The 21,510-nt window shown below is 43.2% G+C and overlaps 1 protein-coding gene across 1 annotated transcript in view; it reads left to right on the forward strand.

The window, feature by feature from the left end:
- Positions 1 to 21,510, forward strand: part of LOC126260790 (epithelial discoidin domain-containing receptor 1-like) — a 327,821-nt gene that overhangs the window by 71,819 nt on the left and 234,492 nt on the right. Inside the window, exon 3 of the mRNA XM_049958126.1 lies at positions 19,285 to 19,516. Within this exon, the coding sequence (XP_049814083.1) occupies positions 19,285 to 19,516 (232 nt within the window). The remainder of the gene's footprint in view (positions 1 to 19,284; positions 19,517 to 21,510) is intronic.

Consider the following 21,510-nt stretch of genomic DNA (forward strand, 5'->3'; position numbering starts at 1 on the left):
ATTTAACTAAAGTGAAAGTTATGTACCTCACTTCTAAGCGTGCATGTAGGATGAAATTTTACACAAATTCATAATAAAGTTATTAGTTAATGTTTTCAACATAATACTACTAAATCAAAATATTAACGTTTCATTGAACAAACAGTATTGTTCCCAGTTTATCACTGAATGTTTTCGAAAAAGATGTATTATTGCCTGAAACATGTTTCACGGCCACGTCTTTGTTTTCCCGTAAAAGGTTATTTCTGCACCTAAGGTACTTCTTGCAGCTGAATATCCCTCACTCACTTCGTGAGTGACATTTCAAGATGTCTATGTGTATAACACGCACAAACAAAGTTGACACTCGGCGCGGTGGCTGATTGGAGCGACTGTAAATGGGAAGTGCCTTTTCGGTCGCACCCATCAGCCACAGCGCTGAGTGTCAGCTTTGTTTGCCCAATTAAATCAGTTTCCTGCACAATATTTTCATCGCAGTTATTCCGTGACTGCGGTAGCGTTCTCGCTTCCCACGCCCGGGTTCCCGGGTTCGATTCCCGGCGGGGTCAGGGATTTTCTCTGCCTCGTGATGGCTGGGTGTTGTGTGCTGTCCTTAGGTTAGTTAGGTTTAAGTAGTTCTAAGTTCTAGGGGACTTATGACCACAGCAGTTGAGTCCCATAGTGCTCAGAGCCATTCCGTGACTACTCCACATAAGCCTGTTAGACAAGAAAGAAAAACAACATAAAAACTCCACAACAAGAGCCTGCTTTGTCCAACACGACCCGAACGCACAGCTCTGGAAGTTAAACATCCCCATTGTTATTACTTGGGCTAGACGTTGTTACAACCTACAATATATAGAATAATGATAGTTGTATCTGAAGATACGATATATGTGTAATACTGCATTCTTTATAAAAAGAAAAGACTCAAAAGTTAATTTCGCGCACCGCTAAACTCACTGGTAATAGACAACCTGTTACCACTCCGAATCGCACTGTTGTTATAACTGTAAGTGCCGTCATCGATGATCTGCTTCCAATACTTGAGACGCCAGTGACGCGACTGGTGCTGCCACTGGCGGCAGAGTTTAGAAGCAGCTCTCCTGCCCCTCACTGCCCGACCTTCCCCGAATAACAGATGAAAACGTAATCTGAAATGAAGACGGCGCTGCAGTTATTAAGAACACACCGGTATCTCTCGATTACGTGCAAAAATATACAAAACAGAACGGCGCTGTTTACCAAAAACGAAAACTTGTACAATCCCTTGTACTTGCAATTCTTGCTGCATCTGTGTTGTCCTACAAGCTGCCTCTCAGGAACGCTCACGGTGCTCGGATCTGGCGATAAAAGTTTGCTTAAGATCAATTTGTGGCAGTCTATATTTATAACGTACAGGGTCTTTCAGAAAGATTTATCCGATTTCACAAGAATATATATCTATTACATGAGTAAAGATATTAATTTGGGGCTACCAAGCTTTTAATTTCAAAGGGGCCCGGCCGACCGTGGTGGCCGTGCGGTTCTAGGCGCTTCAGTCCGGAACCGAGGGGCTGCTACGGTCGCAGGTTCGAATCCTGCCTCGGGCATGGATGTGTGTGATGTCCTTAGGTTAGTTAGGTTTACGTAGTTCTAAGTTCTAGGGGACTGATGACCTCAGATGTTAAGTCCCATAGTGCTCAGAGCCATTTGAACCATTTTTGTCACTTCTTAAACTATTTAAAACAGTAAACACAAAAATAAAACACAAAGTCTTCAAATCTGATTTTACAGGAGATTTCTGAAAACCATACAGATAGATCGTATAACCAATGAGTAGGTAATGAACCGTTTTGGCGAGAAAAGAGTTTTATGACACATTTTGACAAAAAGAAGGTATTGGTGGATACCAGAAACACCGAAGAATCAAAAAAATAGTTAATGCGGTAACTGTGGAAGATTGGGCGCTGAAGACTGGAGAGGCAGATCAAAGCTGCATGCAATCTACTAAAGTTATAAGTAGGTGATAACGCTTGCACTGGATAGACTCGTTTGAAAATTGACCTCAGACCGGTCTAAGGACTGAATAACACGTATAACGGAAATGTATTAGCAACAGCCTTGAAATACAATATGTCATTGTTTAATAGCTGCTGGTTAGAACACTTCGTGTAATTGGGTCATTAGCAACAAGCTGCTGGAAACGTAGGCGCGTGACGGCTGCTTGCTTCACTCTGGTGTTTTGCGGAGATGCCTACAGTTGCTATGTAAGGCGACTGACTTCGGTGTGGCTGAGGACCGAAATTTCTCGTGCCTCCTCGAAGCTTCTTTCGTGTTCAGTCGTAGTCTGCCATTGCGCAACTACACTTCCCATTTCGAAAATCTTTCTTCGTGTTAAGGCACAATCATTTATTTACAAATAATCTTCTAAATACGAAAATGTGGTTCGTTTCCTTCGACTTAAAATCTTACTTATGGTTATTTTGTACGTGATTAAAGAAACACCAACGACATGTTCGTCGTAAAAAAGTTTCCCATTTTGTAGTTTCAAAATGTCTCCGTAAAACACTACTTAAACTGTTCAGAACTTATGAGGAATATTTGTCTTGGGGAAGGTTGAAATGAGTTCCTTCATTGTTTCCGATACCGTTTCTCACGTTTTCGTCTGTTTGTCACCAACTCGGCATTGAACTGCAGTCGCCCTAACAGCGGAGCTAAAAATGAGGTGCCAAACACAGTGTAACATGAAACTCGATACACTCACTGCTCTGAAAGTTGTTACCGGTTGACAGTTGAAGACACACTAGCGCCTCTGGCGGCAAGAAAGCATTTCATTTAAAATCATACGTGAAATAAGACTCAAGTTGGTTTTTAATTGTTTTTCTACTTTATTTACGAAGCAGTTATTGTGATTTAGGTCCCAAGCGCAAGTAAAATACCAGGAGACATGAATAATCGTAAAGAACGGACTCCACATATACAGGGAGAAGAAAAATTTGAGAACTTGAACTTGGCAGCGCGATTCCTCACATTCTCGCAGTACAAAAATTCGTCCTGCGCATATTTCGGGCAGTACATGGACGCTAAAGACTGACAATTTGGCAATACTGTAATCACTTATACGGTAAGTACCTCTATTAGCATGTGGCAGTAGTAATGGACATTTGGTGCAGTGGGCAGAGTTTTGGGTTGAGGCTGTTATTTGTTTTTATTTGCTAAAAGTAGTCTGCGTGGTACGGTGTCCGGGGTCTTAATCGTCATACAGCGATTACAGTGGGTCTTCTACAAAACATTTGCACTTACGCACTACAAACACAGAGACGGACGTGCAGTCGGTTTCATTGGACAGCTTTAAAAGAAACCTTTTGCATGTCGTGGGCGCGAATTACTTCGCACCACTGCATATACTAGATTCCAAACCTATTGTGTGTACCCTCCCCTAATGGACCCATTGACTAATATCAGGTATTATTCTTGCCACATTACACCAGTAGGGCTATTAACGTTCGTTGAGTATGATTTATATGGGACCATTTGGGGTATTGTACACAGAAAACTGGTTTGGAATCTAGTAGATGCAGCAGCACGAAACAATTCTCATCCACGACTTGTAAAGTACTTCTTCAAAAGTTGATCAATGAAAACGATTGAATTTCCGTTTCTGTGTTCGTAGTATGTAACTGCAAATGTTTTGTAGAAATCCCATTGTAATCGCTGTATGACGATTAAGATGCCAGATAACATTCCACGCACACTACTTTTAGCAAATAAAAACAAATAAGCCGCGACCCTGAATTGAACCCTCGACCTCCTGCATGTTAACGGAAAACGCTATCCACTGCACCAACTGCACAACACTGCTGTGACTTTCACAGGGATGGTTACCGTACATGTGATTACAGTGTTGACGGACAGCCAATTTTTAATGTTCATTTATTGCCCGAAATAACCTCTGGACGAAATTTTGTGAGACTTTTTTTCATTGCTAGTATGTAAGGTATCGCGCTGTGAAGTCTGAGTGCGCGAATTTTTCTTCATCCTGTATAATTAAGGCGATGATGGCCGATGATCCCTTCAGTGCATCCGCGCGGGGTAGCCGCGCGGTCTTAGGCGGCTTGCCACGGTTCGCGCGGCTCCCCCCGTCGGAGGTTCGAGTCCTCCCTCGGGCATGGGTGTGTGTGTTGTCCTTAGCGTAAGTTAAAAATGAGTGTGAATTTCTAAAGGGCCAAACTGCTGAGGTCATCGGTCCCTAGTCTTACACACTACTTAAACTAACTTACGCTAAGAACGACTCACACATCCATGCTCGACGTAAGACTCGAACCCCCGGCTGGAGCGACCGCGCAATCCGTGACATGGTGCTTCACTCCGCGCGGCTAGCGTAAGTTTAAATTAGATTAAGTAGTGTGTAAGCCTAGGATCCGTTGAGCTGAGCAGTTTGGTCCCACAGGAACTTAACACCATGCCGTGCCCTTCAATGCGGATACAGACCGAGCTCGAATTCTTACAGGTATCGGCGAGATGCTACGAGTAACGAAGCCAATGAGCAGGGCCGCTACATCAGCAGTGTGTGGCGTAAATTGAGAACTTGAGTCCGACGAAAGGCGTTTCGGAGTAGTCCGAGCTGCCCGATATTTACAGAGGGCGTAGTGGTCAGCATATCTGCTTAGGAAGCAGGAGACCAGGATTCGAATCGTGGCTAAGCAGAATTTTTCAGCTTGCTCCATTGATGTAAATCAATGCCCACTGGCAGATAATGTAATTTCTTGGTGTCGTGATCCATAGTGGCAGCAGGATCAAAAAGGACACTTCTCACTAAAGGAAAGAATATGTACATAGATTTTCGACCTTAAGAAGCTTGTATTTCTGCTATTGACTATTCTTTTGATTGGCGCTTTCTTTAAGTCGCAACAGTTTTATGCAAATTCCAAGAATTTTTTCATTGTTGCACTACACTCAACTTCCAGTTAACAAATATTTGTGTGATATGTCCTCTTCTTCTTCTTTTTCTTCTTCTTCAAAATACGACTGCGTTGAACACTTCTGACCCTCGTGGCTCTGACGTAGCAACAACTGACGAATTTGTTTCCTTCTGCGTCGGGAAGTATTTCTGTTGTTTCTGTTGTTTTATTACCACACCTGTGTGGTAGTTTTTCTCTTCAGCTACAGTTGCAGTCACTCATCCGGTACGCTAAATAATGTAGATAATGCATTCAACACTAGTTTCCTGTTTCACGCATTGATAAACTGGTTGGTTTCCAAATGTAGTGAACAAAACTTTAGGTTACTACCTAAATATACAAAGGTGAAGTACATGGGACAGTACCGTTCTTGTATACAAAGCGTGTAAACTTTACATAGGTTACCTGTGAAATTCTGGCGATGGACCACAAGCAAATGTCGCTTCCTGCTATTGTGAAATGGTGCAAACAGCTTGACCAGTGCTGCACTGAACGGGACAGAAGACCACGATCGACCACAATGTCCAGGCAGTCGCGGAACTGATTTGCAACAATCGCGGATTTTCCGGCGGTTCACACGTCGGTTCTCGAATGGCTCCGTAACCAATGGGGATGATTTCTGTCGTGCAGAGACTTGGTGATGGTACTGGAAACAAGTGTCGTGTATTCTTGCCACTCTGAAATACAGGACAGCATTCAGTAAAAGTTACAGGACCTGCTGTACTAAAGTGCAATATGCGTTTTGAAATCCCCTCGTACGAGCCATTTTAGTGACCAATATGAACGATACTAATCGAATTCATCGAATACTGTATCCGACACTTTAGCTTACTGTCCGCTTCGCGCACTACTGTCGCAGCATATAACAACACTGGGTGCGCCTGTGTGTATGGTACAAACAAGAAAAAGAATAACGTAGCGCCTGACCTTTTATTATTCTCCCATTTTGTAAAAAGATAGAATTACGAAATCCATTATCGAATTTAGGCTATTAAAGTTTAAATTTAAATGTTAAAAAATGTTATGCAAACCCGGGAAAATGGCTGACTTCCCATCCCCTACAAGTGCTGTTGTGTGTTCTCGCATACTTAACAAGAGCTGAGTACAATCGAAGATCAATATCATAAAAGAAGCGAAGTAAATGATTTTGTGTGTTATGACTAATGCTGAAGAGTATACGTCTGTGTGTAAATCGTCCACGCTTCCACTGTCTATTCACCCCGTTGTTTATAATGTAATTAACTAGAGCGCGACCTATGCTGTATAATGTGCTTCACATGTCTCCAAAAACACAACTACTCTATTGATCAGTGGTGTGGGGCGTATGCTTCACTTAATTTATTTCTTCCTTTTGCTATGTAGTCTATACATTTCCTTGCCAGTTAATGTTCTAGAAGTCATTATTGTTGGAAATAGTTTTTCACTTGGCTAAAACTTTTTGTTACAAATCTTAGAACATTACGGGACAGGAAACACGGCAGGTCTAAGGATTTCAACCTGTCTGCATGACAAAAATGAGCGAGTATACATTGCACGTGTACCACACTCAATGGCCACACATAATTTGGAAGCAGTCAGAAATGATGGACTACATGGTTCAGTTATGGATCCTCTGTTGCTTCTGATACACATTAATAGTCTTAGACTTCTATTGTAATAAAAAAAATTACATCATTATTGCCAGAAGCACAGTTCACAGTAGAAAAACAGTCACTCACTAGCACTAATTAGAAAATGGTTGGTAAGTAATAGAGGCAGACTCGTTTTTTTATGCAGAAGTTGTACAACACGTTTCGATAGGTTAACTGAAACGTTGCTCTAGGAGCTTGAGTCCGGAACCGCGCGACCGCTACGGTCGCAGGTTCGAATCCTGCTTGGGCATGGATGTGTGTGATGTCCTTAGGTTAGTTAGGTTTAAGTAGTTCTAAGTTCTAGGGGACTGATGACCTCAGATGTTAAGTCCCATAGTGCTCAGAGCCATTTGAACCATTTGAACTGAAACGTACAGCTGTTTTCGTTCGTTCACGTATACTATGCTATTTATTCTGCATTCGTAATTAGCAGGTGGGAAAAGACGTCAGCGCTGCTATTTTTTTCCAGTTGTCGGAGGTCAGTGACGGCATAGTGACTTGTGACTAATGAAATAACCTGGCCGTCGGAAAGGTCACGCATGGAGTTGACCAGTTGTAATGGTTGCAAATGCTGCACCGTGCCGTATTTAAATGATATTTAAACCCGTACTTGGAGTCCATATTCCCAAGTTTCTTGAAAGCGTTTGCCACAGCGCTACCCTGCAGACGACTGTTTAGAAAGGTCGAAGAGTATGGAATAGGTTCTCAGGCATGTGAGTAGTTCGGAGACTTAAGTACGCTGCCTCGGACGGCGAGTGTAGGTCATACACAAGGGTATCATCGGGAGTGCCGCAGGGAGCTGAAGGAAAGGGTGAACAGTAATCTGCGATTGGTTGCCGATGACGTTGTAAGGTACACGAAAGTGTAGTCGTCTAGTGACTGTAGTAGGAGACGGTATAGCTTTCACAGAATTTCTGTTTGGTGTGCGGAATGGAAGCTAGCTCTAAATGTGGAAAATGTACGTAAATACGGCTAAGTAGGAAAAATATCATGTAATGTTCAAATGCAGTGCTAGTGGTGTGTTTCGTGAACAGTTACTTGATTAAATATGTGGGTGTAACGTTGCAAACCGACATGAAATGGAATGAGCTGGCAAGGTCGGCTGAAGGGAAGGTGAGTGGTCCACTTGTCGTCGCTGTGACAGTTAAGGTCTAAATCATTCACCTCATTTACGAGGTGAGTGCTGCTCTGGAAGCGAATACACGCTACACTGCAGGGTGCCACTGGCAGCTGAAGGCATTTGGCGACCACACAGACCCTTTTCCGTCCTGAGCGTTTCGCTTGTGCCACAGCCCTCCAACACGGCGGAGCGCGACAGCAGATCTGTAGTAAAAGTGCTCGTCCGCGACCAAACAGCTGACTGACCTTTAGCCGGCATGAGTACAGGTTAGGTTCGAAACAGAGTATAGCGCTAATAACAGTTTCTTAAAAATTCCACGAGGTGTGGCTTTTTTTCTGTAGAGATAGCATAGCTCCTTCTACTTCTTACTTCCGCGTCATTAGAATGTATCTGTTCACGATGTGTGATGCGAGATCAGAAAAACGTTGATCTTTCGATGAAACTTTTGACATCAAGGAGAAAAATTTAGTGTCTCAAAGTGAATGACAGAATGTTTTGGTAGGCGTACACTTATGTTTTTACCTGTTCTCCTTTCAATGCATTTTACCCAGTGATTTGCGTCTTTACTCGTTTTTGGATAGGGGGGAGGGGGAGGAGTTCGCAGTTCCTGGCGCAGTGGTCAACATCGATGCCTGTAGATGCTGGGGTCCAGGGTTCGATCCCTGGCGGGGTCGCGGATTCTCTTCTCTCGAGGATTGGTTATTCGTTTTATCCTGATTATTTGACATCATCTTCATCAACGCTGCAAGCCGCAGAAGCGGTACCGAACAGAAAGTGGGCTATGACATAAGGATGTGGACAATGTGGCATACGGAAGGCTGGTTAAGTGGGCGAGGCGTGCTCAGATAGCCGGAGTGGTTAGGGCGACCGCTCGCGAAAAGCGGGAAGTCCGGGTTCAAGTCCTGGTTCGACATTGATTTTCATATGTCACTTTTGGGTAATAGATCTATAGCTAGTACAGGTGATATCAAGATATTCGCGATCAGCGAATTAATTCTGAAGCAAAACAGGAAGACTTGCACGACGCAGCCGAGCAGCCCGAGACAGGATTTCCCGATCAGTGATGTCGTACCATCGTTTGATGTTTTGGGTTTGGTCTTGTAAACTCAGCATAATGCCCAGTTGCCGCTGCCATGATGTGCTGATTACACTCGATATCTTGGTTGATTGGTTAACTGGTCCAGAAGGGGGAGAGGGAGGGTAAGGCGGAGGGATTAAACAGAGGGGGTCATCCGTCCCTCACTCACGACATGGGACAGTGCGTCTGAAGTTAGTGGCAGCATCATAAATGTGATACGAATTGTGTTAGCATCGTAATAGTGGTAAAGTCGAGGCAATGAAAGCAATATTGATGCCAGAGAAGAGAAATAATATTTTGGGGTACAAAAATTTGTGGATGTGAAAATTTGTAGCGCTGATAAATAAAAGTTTTCAGAAATTACTGCAACCAGTCGCCTTTCGTGAAGGAAGGTTTTTATTTTCGCATAACCAGACTGTACAGTTTTTAGTGATAGTTCATAGCGTCTTGCTGCTCTGTGTATAGCCGTGTCTAGACAGAAAAAGTTGGACACAGGTAAGCAAAGAATGTAGCTAGGTATCTGGAGTTAATTACATCATAAAATTATGAGGTCGACTTGGTAGCATAAGACAGTTATCTGCTTCCATAGGATTCCTCTTGTTGCATAAATTACTTTGGAAGACATTGCATATGTTTTCCAGTTCCGTTGATTACATGATATTACATACACTCTATCGCAGGTAACCATTTTAAAGTGCTTTACAGTATATAAACAAACCAGACTTACACTGGTGTTCAAAGATTTTGCACTGGAGTAGAGACTTTCTTTGGGAAACTCGCATTTTCGAAAGCTGCACATTAATCTTGAATATAATTTTAAAGTACATTCATATTACAAAATTGGTGTATGACATTTGTAAACTCTATAACACTACGGTTCATAAAGACATTTCTTCTACACTTCTGGATTCTGAAATTACTCTCACTTATTACATATCGATTATGAACTAGGCAACAGAGAGCTTAGGATGTTGATGGCTACAATTACTGAAGATTCTGAGTTCCGTGGCGATCTGGGAGGTGGGTAAGAGAGAGAGAGGGGGGGGGGCGGAGAGAGAGTGAGAGATGAGAGAGACAGAGAGAGAGAGAGAAGATAAGTAGGAGGGCGACTGAGAGGGTGTGTGGCGATGTGAGGTTTTGGGGGTGTGGAGGGGTTTGTGTGTGTGTGTGTGTGTGTGTGTGTGTGTGTGTGTGTGTGTGCGTGTGTGTCTGCCTGTGAGTTTGTTTTAGAGAGGAAAATGTTGTTCCATATTAATTGCTAATATGCGCAACATCAAAGATTCCTTAAAGTTCTGAGTAAAAAGGTTGCTTGCTAAGTCAAGTTGTTCATTTAACAACGGCGTGAGGCGATTTATGGTTATTGGTGAAAATCTCTAGTTGTGACAGAACACCTATCTTATTTTTTTTCTTATAACTACATTAAATATATCGTGTGCGTATAGTTGCATTATACCTATCGTTTCACCACAAATTGTTTTGTGGGGAATATAGCTCGTTGCACAGTTTACAGACACTGTCCTCCTTGGAGTCGTCACATCATCCTTTCTGGCATGTCTTCCTCTTGGAAGCCATGGGTGGCTAAACGTGATGGAGTTGAAAGTTCGGTCCTTTCCCCACGTATCTGCACTCATTGCCCGTGTCCCCATTATTTCTTTCAGTAATCCCCTTGCTTTCTTCCGTATCTTCTCGATGGCGGTTTTGTATGCATGCGCCTTCGGAAGATGAAAGCATTATCTAACAACTTCCTTGAAGAAAGATGCTTGCATGTAAATAAGTTATACAGAACTGCAACCAGTCACTTTTTTGAAAAAAACTTATTTACATTCAATATACAGTCACGGTTCTAAAATATCCGTAATGGATAAGCATAAAGATGCCTGCGTTATTATATAAATTTAGCTATTTCTTGTGAATTTTGGGATTGACGGAACTTTTTTTATGAATCTGCCTTTAACATTTCCAGTTTCTTGGAGTTTTTCACCGTCAGATACGCCCGTATTAGTTGAATTCAGAATGAGGCATGTGGCATAACCTTGAGCTTGAACAGCATTATCGCAGGTAGATGAGATAAATTTTACAGTTTAAGTTTTTCGTAAATGACTTTTTGTGGGTGTCGCTCGCCCTTGTACGTGACTTATTCGGAAAGCAAGGTCAGTGTGGTCGTGAAATGGAAACCGCAGGGAAAATAAAACAGCTACGCCTTCCAGCTGCTTCTCTACATAGTGGTCGATCTGACTTAGACCCTTGTCCAACTTTCCAGTACCCTCGTTATAGAAGGCAGCCGCCTGTGCTTTGCACCAATTGTCTACGCCGGTGTGCATCATGTTGACTGTGCCAAAACGTTGTCTTCATAGGCAGCGGTTCGAGGTGGCAGCCAGAGGATGCCTTCGCCGGGCTGTGTGGCGGGGGTGATCAAACACTAACCATCGAAAACGCTGCAGGAGCGTCCTCGTGGCCCCTGCACTGTCATAAAGAAGGATAAGCGTGAAGCGGGGTTGCGTGAAATCAGGCGAAATCTCTCAGCAGGTACCTATACTTGTTTGGAGACACTATTTCCTAGGAATCTTTATGTGCTCACTGCACGCTCAGAACTGGAAAGAGCGACGTGACGGGCGTCCACAGGCACGATAGGGACACTGCCCGACAAGTCTGCGCAGAGCTTCGTCGGATTTTCACTGTCTTTTCTATTTCACCGTCGATCGGACCTTACTTTACGAATAACGCTGCAATATGCAGACGTAAAGTGGTTCCAGCTGTTTTGTAGCGTTATGCTCAAATATTTAAAGCTGAGTACGAATTCTAATGTTGATCTACCATACATATCATGATCTGCGTGTCATATTCTTCTTTCTTGTCTTTTAATATTCACTGCTACCTTACTTGAGCTGTTTATTTTCATCGATTTTGCTTTCTGATGGCCTCCATGGCTGTTGCAGGTCATCTAGATTCCATTTTTAACACCTTTCCTGTAGTATGTGGGTCACTCTCTATGTTTGTAATGGAATGCTTATTTTGTGCTAAGCTGGCAGAAAGCTTTATTTAGTTTTTTTTTAAATGGAATGCTTCGATGTATTTGTATTGGATTTCAAAACTTCTTGTTATTTGCCTTATATAGAAGTAGGAATAGTTGTCACAAATTAGTTTATATTTTTACTTTAAAGTGAAATGGCTGTTCTGGTGTTATGAAGTACATTGTGTTGTTGTTTGTGCGAAATTTATTTTGACCTTGTACAGTTTAAACTGCTTTGCGAGCTATAGGCGATGTAAACGAGAAAATGCAGAGGGTCGTATTTGGTGTTTTCTTCTAATGATAATTGATATGTTAATGGTTTCTGATTGGTTTTAACTTTTGAATCTGATTGGTCAACTGTGAATCCGTCAAAAGCATTGTTGTGGGCTATTCCTTTAAATACTTAGTACAATGAATTTCATGGCATGTTCGGTGTGAATAATTTTTACGGCTGAGTGCTTATCCTAGGACTGCTAGTGTACGTTGTTTTGGGTGGCATGACGTATTATCCAGAATGTCATCCGATTATGTGTGTTTCCTATAAATTCGGAGTCTACACAACGACCACCACAGTGGTATGAATAGTTGACAGGAAATGTAGTGTCTGGTGACAAGTCGCTAAGCTACTTGAAACCTATAACGAGAAATTAAAATTTGTACCGTCGTGAAAGGCGACTGGCTGCAGCCGTTTCTGAACACCATTTGTACAGGTCCGGCCTGCAGGCTAGAGAGCAGAGGAGAATTCGCCAGGCTTCAGTCTCTTTATCCAGCAAGGGATCTCGTGGTATAGAGCAACATATTTACCAGTTATCATCCCATGGACGTAACGTTCGTAGGAGATAAAACTGACTACCGCTCTCTAGGCACAGACCTGTACAAAGTAGATTTAGTAAAAGTGAAACAGTATCGAGAAATATTAGTTAAAAGAGCTACATAGATTACAAATACTACACACAACAAATTAAATGCATTGCTGTAATAGATAATTTACAAACCGTATAAAATTGCTAAAAAAAGAAATAAAAACGAAACCTATGTGTTACTATTTATGGCAGTTACTTAATTTTAGTATGATATATAATAAATAACAGACTATATTTACTAAACACAAATTATAAATGTGCATAAATTAATAATTGGAAATAAAAGAAAAATAGCCATAATTAAGTGTTGGCAGCACATTCCTTCCCAAGGACTGAATTTTTATTATAATATTTCTTTCTCTTGCTTTGAACGTAGCACAGTCACTGATTACGTCATTGACGTCACATTTATCACCTTTGCCGTATCCTATCGACAACACAGCTCGATCCCGGGTTCGATTCCCGGCGGGGTCAGGGATTTTCTCTGCCTCGTGATGGCTGGGTGTTGTGTGATGTCCTTAGGTTAGTTAGGTTTAAGTAGTTCTAAGTTCTAGGTGACTGGTGACCATAGATGTTAAGTCCCATAGTGCTCAGAGCCATTTGAACCATTTTTGAACACAGCTCGATTAGACAGCCTCCTTTACCTATACTCGCCGTTTAGTAAGTTTTTATCATCTTTAATTTTCTGAAATTAACGACACGTTGCAGTCACAACCATTGTCATAAAGATCCTCAAAGCTACCGGTATTGATAAAGTTCTCGCAACCGGTGTTATGGTACAAAATCTTAGAGTTATTCACATGGGAAGCTGTGTCGGCGTGAAACGGCGCGGTTGTAGGGTTCTCTTTACAGAAAATGGGGCACTCATCTTGCCGTCAATTTCTTGATCTGCAGTGCAGTCCGGACGCCTACGGACAGTGTCTCTTGACAGTAAAAGCCGTAGTGGACCGAGTCGCGCTGTAAGCATCTAGAGACTGCAACAAATGTTTTCAAATCTCCGGTTACTGGGTTATTAAAGGATAGACAGCTCTTAAGAGAAAACTTCGATTTATTGTTACTCCTTTTACACAACATACTGTCAAGTTCGTGCCAACCTGAAGTTATAATTTCGGCAGACACATACAATCACAGTCGCGCATGACAGTCAGCTTATAGCAACTAACAGAAACCGTCAGTAAAAGGATTACAAAACGGATTGTCTGTGACAGAATGCTTGCTCAAATACAGTATTACACAACCCGACCCCTTTGAACGTTCCGTCCGCGGTCCCGACTCACACAACACACCACGCGGGTTTTAGTTATTTCAAAAGTCACAGTTTACACATAAAAATCGGAATTTCCCGTGTTCGTCTGTCTCCCATAAAAAATCGCGACGTGAACTGTTCGGTAATCCAAAAACAACAAAACTGTATCGTTATAGGTCCCACTGATGATGCCTCAGAACAAGAAAAAGGCGAAACGCGTCTGGGATCAATAAATTTAGTGGCAGCAGGAAAAGGCAGCTATATTTACAAAACAATTATTTCTATGCTTGCTGCGGAGGATGGCCACGCAAACAAACTTGTTATGATACTCTTTCTTCCACAAATTTCAGAAATAGTCCCACGTACCTTTCCACGAATAAACCGCTTCATAAATTACTTTTACCATAGGAACCGACGTAATACTTTATAACTGATAATGAACGCTTTAGAAAATTCTTCGGACAATTTTTGCGTGGCGCGGATGCACGCGACCGACCCTTACAGAACCCAGTCGAGGACTCTCCACCCACAGACCTGCCCATGACCACTAGCACCGGGGCAATGTTGACGTTAAACGGCAAGACAACGCCCGCGCCAGGAAAAAAGCATCCTCACATTCGAAAGTTTCAACCAGCGATGTGTAAGGAGTACGACATCCTACATCATAGTACCAGAGGCAACAGTACTCTCACATGGTTGTTGACCCATTCTCATTTGTAGCGTCACATGTGCCCTGATCTTTCCTCTGAATGGGGAATGTAACGTTCCATAATGGCTTATTGTGCAGGACAGTATTGTGACCTTACTGCAAGCGTGGCCATACGCCAGTTTCAATGGGGGGGGGGGGGGGTGGGTTAGATTTAGGGTTATGGAGTATTTTAACTTTCTGGAAGGTGTAAGTAGCCACTGAAAGTTCCACTTCCAATCCTGTTAAAACCTCGTAATACGACTTTTGAGCCACTTTCTTGAAAGAAAAACGTCTGACCTCACTATATGTTTTCCTTTCCCTGAGAGCTAGTTAGGGGTGGGGCTGCCACCCCCTCCCCCACCACACCTTATCCCGTGGTATGGGCACCCTTGCCTTCTTGTATTCATCCATGGTTGCGTAACTCTTGAGAACGTACCTGCTGATAATTTACAAGCCTTCAGCAGCAACTTCTTGACACAGAACGGTCTCAATAGAACGCCAGATGCTGCTGTCGTGTGTACTTACTCGCACACGACGAGTTTCGTCCCGCTACCAGTTTCAAGTGATTCCTTTAAATACACTGATGGTGTGCAACACTGTATACAGAGAATGTCTGTAGCAGAGAAATGGGTCTGGGAGAGTGCGATTGTGAAATTAATGTTGAACATTTGACGCAAGTGTCATCATTTCTGTAGATATTTAAGGGAAATACTAAGAAGCGATATGAAATGAGATCATCACATAAAATAAGTGTTAGGGAAGATGAATGGAAGATTTTCTGGAAGGGACCTAGGAAACTGTGGTACGTCTGTGAAGGACACCCCATACAAGGTGACAGTGTGACTTCCTCTACCGTTCCAACGTTTGGAGTCTATATCAAGTACGTATAGTAAACACAGTAAAACATAAATGAAGTAAACCTACTAAAACATAAATAACAATTAATGCCACACGAAATGACCAAATCAGAGCAAATTTAGGACCCGTTTAGACGACAATCAGTTTGGCTTTAGGAAAAGTAAAGGCAGCAGAAAGGCAATGGAGGTTGTTAATTGAAGCAAGACTTAAGAAAAATCAAAACACGTGCACGGGATAATTATGTCGACCTGGAAAAAGCGTTCTACCACGTAAAATGATACATGATGCTCGAAATTAGGGTAAGAATAGGTGTACACTGCAGGTAAGGACGAGTAATACACAGTGTGTACAAGAAACAGTAGGGAACAGTAATAATGGAACACCAAGAAGGAATTCCTCGGGTGAGAAACGGTATAAGGCAGGGATGGAGTTTTTCGCTTCTACTATTCTACCGATACGCCGTGGAAACAATGACGGAAGAGAAAGTTGAAGAGTGGGATTTAAGTTCAGAGTTAAAGGATATGTATGGTAAGATTCGTTGACGACATTCAACTGTTGAGTGCTATCAAAAATTCTAATGAGGACACACTGTGGATTCAGAATAAAAGGCCTGAAGACCAAAGTAATGAGGAGTAGCAGGAATGAGATTAGTGATAACCTCAACATCAGAATTTATGACTACCAAGTAGAATAAGGTAATTAGGTATCCTGCTTTGGAAGTGAAACAATATTTCACGATCGACGAAAAGGAGGGCGTAAAAAGCACACTAGCACAGCCAAAGAGGGCGTTCCTGGCCGAGAGAAATCTGCTAGCTTCAAAGGTCTCAATGTGAAGAAAACATTTCTAAGAACGTTTGGACGACAAACCTACATCTTTAAAGGCGGGCTTCTAGATTTGTTATTGGTGTGTTCGATCAACACGAAAGAATTGTGGGGATGCTTCGTCAACTCAAATGGGAATCCTTGGGGGTTAGACGACGTTCTTTTCGAAGTACGCTATTGAGAAAATGAGAAGCAGCATTTGAAGCTTACTGTAGAAAGATCCTACTGCCACCAACGTACATTTCGCCCCAGGACCACGAACATAAGATACGAGAAATTAGGGTGTGACGGAGGAGTATAGTCAGTTGTTTCTCCCTCGCTGTATTTGCGAGTGGAACAGGAAGGGAAATGATTGATTGTGGTACAATGCACTCTCCACTATACACAGTACAGTGGCTTGCTGAGTATGCATGTAGATGTAGAGCTACTTCAATGCTCCGCAAGCAAGCTGGAAATGTGTGGCGGAGGGTACTTGTGGTACCACTAACTGATCGTTCCCTCCCATGTTCCATTCGTGAATGGTGCGTGGGAGGTAAAAATCATGGACTATGGGAAAACCGGAAAGAAGAAAATCTAAGCGTTTGAGATGTGGTGCTACAGTTGACATTCAGAGGAGTGACGAGGTAAGGAACAAGTAGGTTAAGAAACTTCCTGGCAAATTAAAACTGTGTGCCGGACCGAGATTCGAACTCGGTACCTTGGCAACTGCTCTGCCGACTGGGCTACTCAAGCACGATTCACGACCTCTCCGCACAGCTTTACTTCCGCCAGTTCCTTGTCTCCTACCTTCCTAACTTCACAGAAGCTCTCCTTTTGTATCAGCGCGCACTCCGCTGCAGAGTGAAAATTTCGTTCTGGAAATAAGGAGGATCTCCGCGGAATCGGTGAGGAGTGGAACGTGCAGAAACCATCATCGACAAAAGAAGGCACCACATGATAGGTCGTCTCTTACGACATCGATAAACAAATTCCTTGGTATGTGAGGGGGAACTGTAGAGGGCAAGAACTGTAGGGGAAGACAGAGATTGGAATATGTCCACGAGATAATTGAGGACCTAGGCTGCAAGCGCTACACTCAGATAAGGAGGTTGGCACTGTATAGGAATTTGGGGCTGGTGGCATCAAACCTGTCAGAAGACTAATGACACAAGAAAAATGGCTTATGAGACTAAGATGTTAAAGATTAGGGGCTGTACATAGGCGTACAGGGAGTTTTCCTGTTGCTGAATATGCGCCTCCCAATACATTATAAAACCACCAATAACAAATGGTTCAAATGGCTCTGAGCACTATGGGACTTAACATCTATGGTCATCAGTCCCCTAGAACTTAGAACTACTTAAACCTAACTATCCTAAAGACGTCACACAACACCCAGTCATCACGAGGCAGGGAAAATCCCTGACCCCGCCGGGAATCGAACCCGGGAACCCGGGCGTGGGAAGCAAGAACGCTACCACACGACCACGAGCTGTAGACCCACCAATAACAGTAAAAAGTACTCCCTGCCAAGCATTGTAGAGCTTTCTCCATTTTGTTTTTTAAAAAAAAGCATTCAATGTCGTGGGGTTGTTCTGAGATTCTGTTATTCTGCGCAACGGATTGATCTGAGATGTACCCTTTTCCCTGTGGCTCCAGCAAAATGCAATTTCCACTCCCACACTACTACAGAAGTCAGACAGACGCTCCTAACGTACTAAAGAGAAATGCGTGAAAAACTTTCAGCAATAAATATCTTGTGGAGTCGTCCGCTGCAAGGAAATAACACAAATTCACAAAATTTCTTACGTAACTAGTGGGATACTTGGGTACTGGAGTAGTGCTAGTTAGTGGAAGAAAAACATGAAACTAACAAAAGTTATTATTTATTTTGCAAAAATTCTGAGAAATAACAATGGCACTTTTAGTTATGAATTGAACAAAAAGATAACTCTCGTTCTATCTGGATTGACCTTCGCCAATCAAACTCTCCCTACGCCTTGATGAAGTCGAGGATTCCTATTCGCCCCTAGTCTATTGGCGTGGTACGCCGGTCAGATAACCAGTCCACCGCGATGCCACTCAAAAATTCGCTCGCAGGCATTTAACTATAACTCTGTCCGTTCACACCGCACAATAAGTGTGTCGACCAACACAGTGGACAACGCTTAATCGCAAGGACTCAATATAGAGAGTCGCACTTCAGTTTGCTCTCGACAGAGGTGCTCTCCCAGTAAAGTACTGAGGAGAGACTTGTTCCTCGCTCCGAGAGCGACAACGGAACGGCGCCTCTCCACACCAGACGTGAAGGGGTATATCTTTCGGTCTCTTCCATTACTCCTTCAGCTCAAGGCGTCAGAAATATCGTCTGTCAATCAGCATTGCTGTTCTAAAATGGGAGAATAACGTTTCGTTTAAGGCGACCAGTCCAGAAACCTTTAGTATCGGCGTTTGGCGTTTGCTGTCTCCCTGTGAAAACCTCTGAAACTGCGTGCTATGTGTGAAGAATGCGTAGGCTGGCCGCTCCCACACAATGTAGCGGAATTTGTTTTTAAGCCGGACACGGGGTGGTTCCTTCTTTCCCTCGGGCACACGCTGTCCGCTCCACAGGCGGGCGGCCACCGGCCGACGTGGATGGGTTGGGACTGGCCTCCTGGCGTGCGGTTGCCTCTCTCCAACTAAAAGCTCCTGTGACAGTCGTGTCTGGAACGTATGTGTGTACGCCAGCCTCTAGTATTTCAGCCACAGTGCGCACTTGTGATTTATTAGTTATTTGCATATCGTTTACATGAATTCGTAGAACATTTTATCTTATCGAGTTTGGGTTCGAATGAAGCGTCTTGATGTGCGGAATATGACTGTGAGGCCGGAATATGTAAGCAGTGAAGGTCAGGAGACCACGACGTCTTACAATGTCACTTGTTAGAAAATATGAAATGAACCACTAGAAACTTGGTACATGGACATAGGTCTGATTAAGGGAGGTTATTGAGTTCGAAGCCGTAGCATTAGATAGAGTTACAGGTTAGACTTCCGGTGCGATAACACAACTCGGTGTTTGCGGCAGGATCCGGCAGGAGAAGAACGGCGGCGCGTGGTGCCCGAAGGCGCAGATCAGCAGCGAGGTGCAGGAGTTCCTCGAGGTGGACCTGGGCCGGCCGCACCTCATCACCGCCACCGAGACGCAGGGCCGCTTCGGCAACGGCCAGGGACAGGAGTACGCCGAGTCCTTCCACCTGCTCTACTGGAGGGACGCGCTGCAGCGCTGGGCCGTCTACAAGGACGCGCAGGGCCGCAAGGTGAGCGCAGCTGCCGCCAGCTACTGAACTCAGTTACTGCTGTACCCTCCACAGGAACTGGCACTTCATACGAGGTTTCAGTAGTCCACTGTGCGAAAACCACAAAACCTGTATATAAGTGACATACATCAGTGGATAATGCAGCTTTTCATTACTCAGTTTTTTATTTATTTATCTTCAGTCATCAGTCTCCTGACTGCTTTCGCGTGGCCTGCAACGAATTCCTATCCTGGCCTAATCTCTTCATTTCCACCTACATTCCCAATTATTTGCTGAATATATTCCAATATCTGTCTTCCCCTACAGTTTTTACCCTCTACAACTCGCTCTAGTAACATGTAACTTATTCCGTGATGACGTAACATGTCCTATTATCCTGCCCCTTGTTCTTGTCAATGTTTCCGTATGTTCCTTCCTCCGTCTATTCCTTACCTTAACAGTCCACCTTATTTTCTACATTACTGTGTAGCATCACTCCTCAAATTCTTCTATTTTGTTCTGTTGCGATTTTTCTCACTGTCCATCATTCACTACCATACAGTGCTGTGCCTCAAAAGCACATTTTCAGAAATTTCTTCCTCGAATTAAGGCCAATGTTTCACTTCTCTTTTCCCGGAATGCCGTCTTTGCCCGTGCTAGTCTGGCTTTTATGTCCTCTTTTCTTCGTTCGTCATTGGGTATTTCGCTTCCTTAACTTCGTCTCCTTCGAGAACACCAATTTTGTTGACAATTTTCTCGCTATGCTCATTTATGCTACCTCGCACTACTTTCGTCTTTTTCCAGTTTACTCTCAGTGCATATTGTGTACTCGTTAGACTGCTAATTTCATTCAGCAGATCCTGTAACTCTCCTTCACCTTCAATGAAGACAGCATGTTATCACCAAATCTTTTTATTAACATCCTTCCATCCTGAATTTTAATTCCACTCTCTAACATTTCTTTTACTTTCGTCATTGCTTCTCCGATGTGTAGATTGAAGAGTACGAGCTTAAGACTGCATCCTTGTCTAAGACTCAATCCTAGCACTTCGTTCTTTATCTTCGAATCTTATTCTTCCCTCTTGATTCCTGTACATATTGTACATCACTCCTCTTCTAGCATTTGACAAAGTCGAACGCTTTTCTAGATCGACAAATCGCATCAGCGTATCTCGATTTTTCTTCAGTCTTGCTTCCATTATCAAGCGGAGAGTCAGAATGGCCTCTCTGATGGCTTAACCTTTCCTTAAGCCAAACCGATCCTCGTCTAACGGACCCTCAATTTTCTTTTCCATTCTTTTATGTATTATTCTTGACATCAGCTTACATGTATGAGGTGTTAAGCTGATTGTGCGACAGCTTTCGCACCTGCTTACCCCAGCTGTCTTCGGAATTGTGTAGATGATATTTCTCCGAATGTCTCATTGAAGTCGCATTACAGGTGCTTGTGGCAGGTTTGTGACGCAGCGAACGTTAGTACCATAGTCTTGCAATACGCATCCCACTACGTCATGGTCGAAATCGGCTCCCGCATTAGACATCCTTCGTAGCAACTCTTCCAAATTAAGTGGAAGTGAGGGCATGAACACACTGTCTTTCACATGACGCCATAAGACGCTGTCACGCAGAACTCAGATGTTCATGAGGCTAATGAACAAGCTCGACCAATCTAACGCTGAAGCACTTCGCATTGCCGTAATCACGAACGTCTGAGAACATGTGGTGGAGCTCCGTTTTGTGGAAAAATGTTGTTACTACTGCCTTCCTATTATTCTGGCATAAGCCTTTGCTGCAGCACGTCCAGGCACACAAAACCAGTTACAGTTTTCTTCACAAGGAAAAATGGTCCATAAACGTTTGAAGAAGACATGGCACGAGAGACATTACAATTCATGTAAATGACGAATATATTCCACCATCTCGTACGGATATTCTGTGGTTGGTTGGTTGCTATAGGGGGAATGATGGGGGAGGCAATCAGCCGTGCCTTTTCAAAGGAACCATGTCGGCATTTG

Source organism: Schistocerca nitens, chromosome 5, assembly GCF_023898315.1.
Source record: "Schistocerca nitens isolate TAMUIC-IGC-003100 chromosome 5, iqSchNite1.1, whole genome shotgun sequence".
In the NCBI taxonomy this organism is placed as follows: Eukaryota; Metazoa; Arthropoda; class Insecta; order Orthoptera; family Acrididae; genus Schistocerca; species Schistocerca nitens.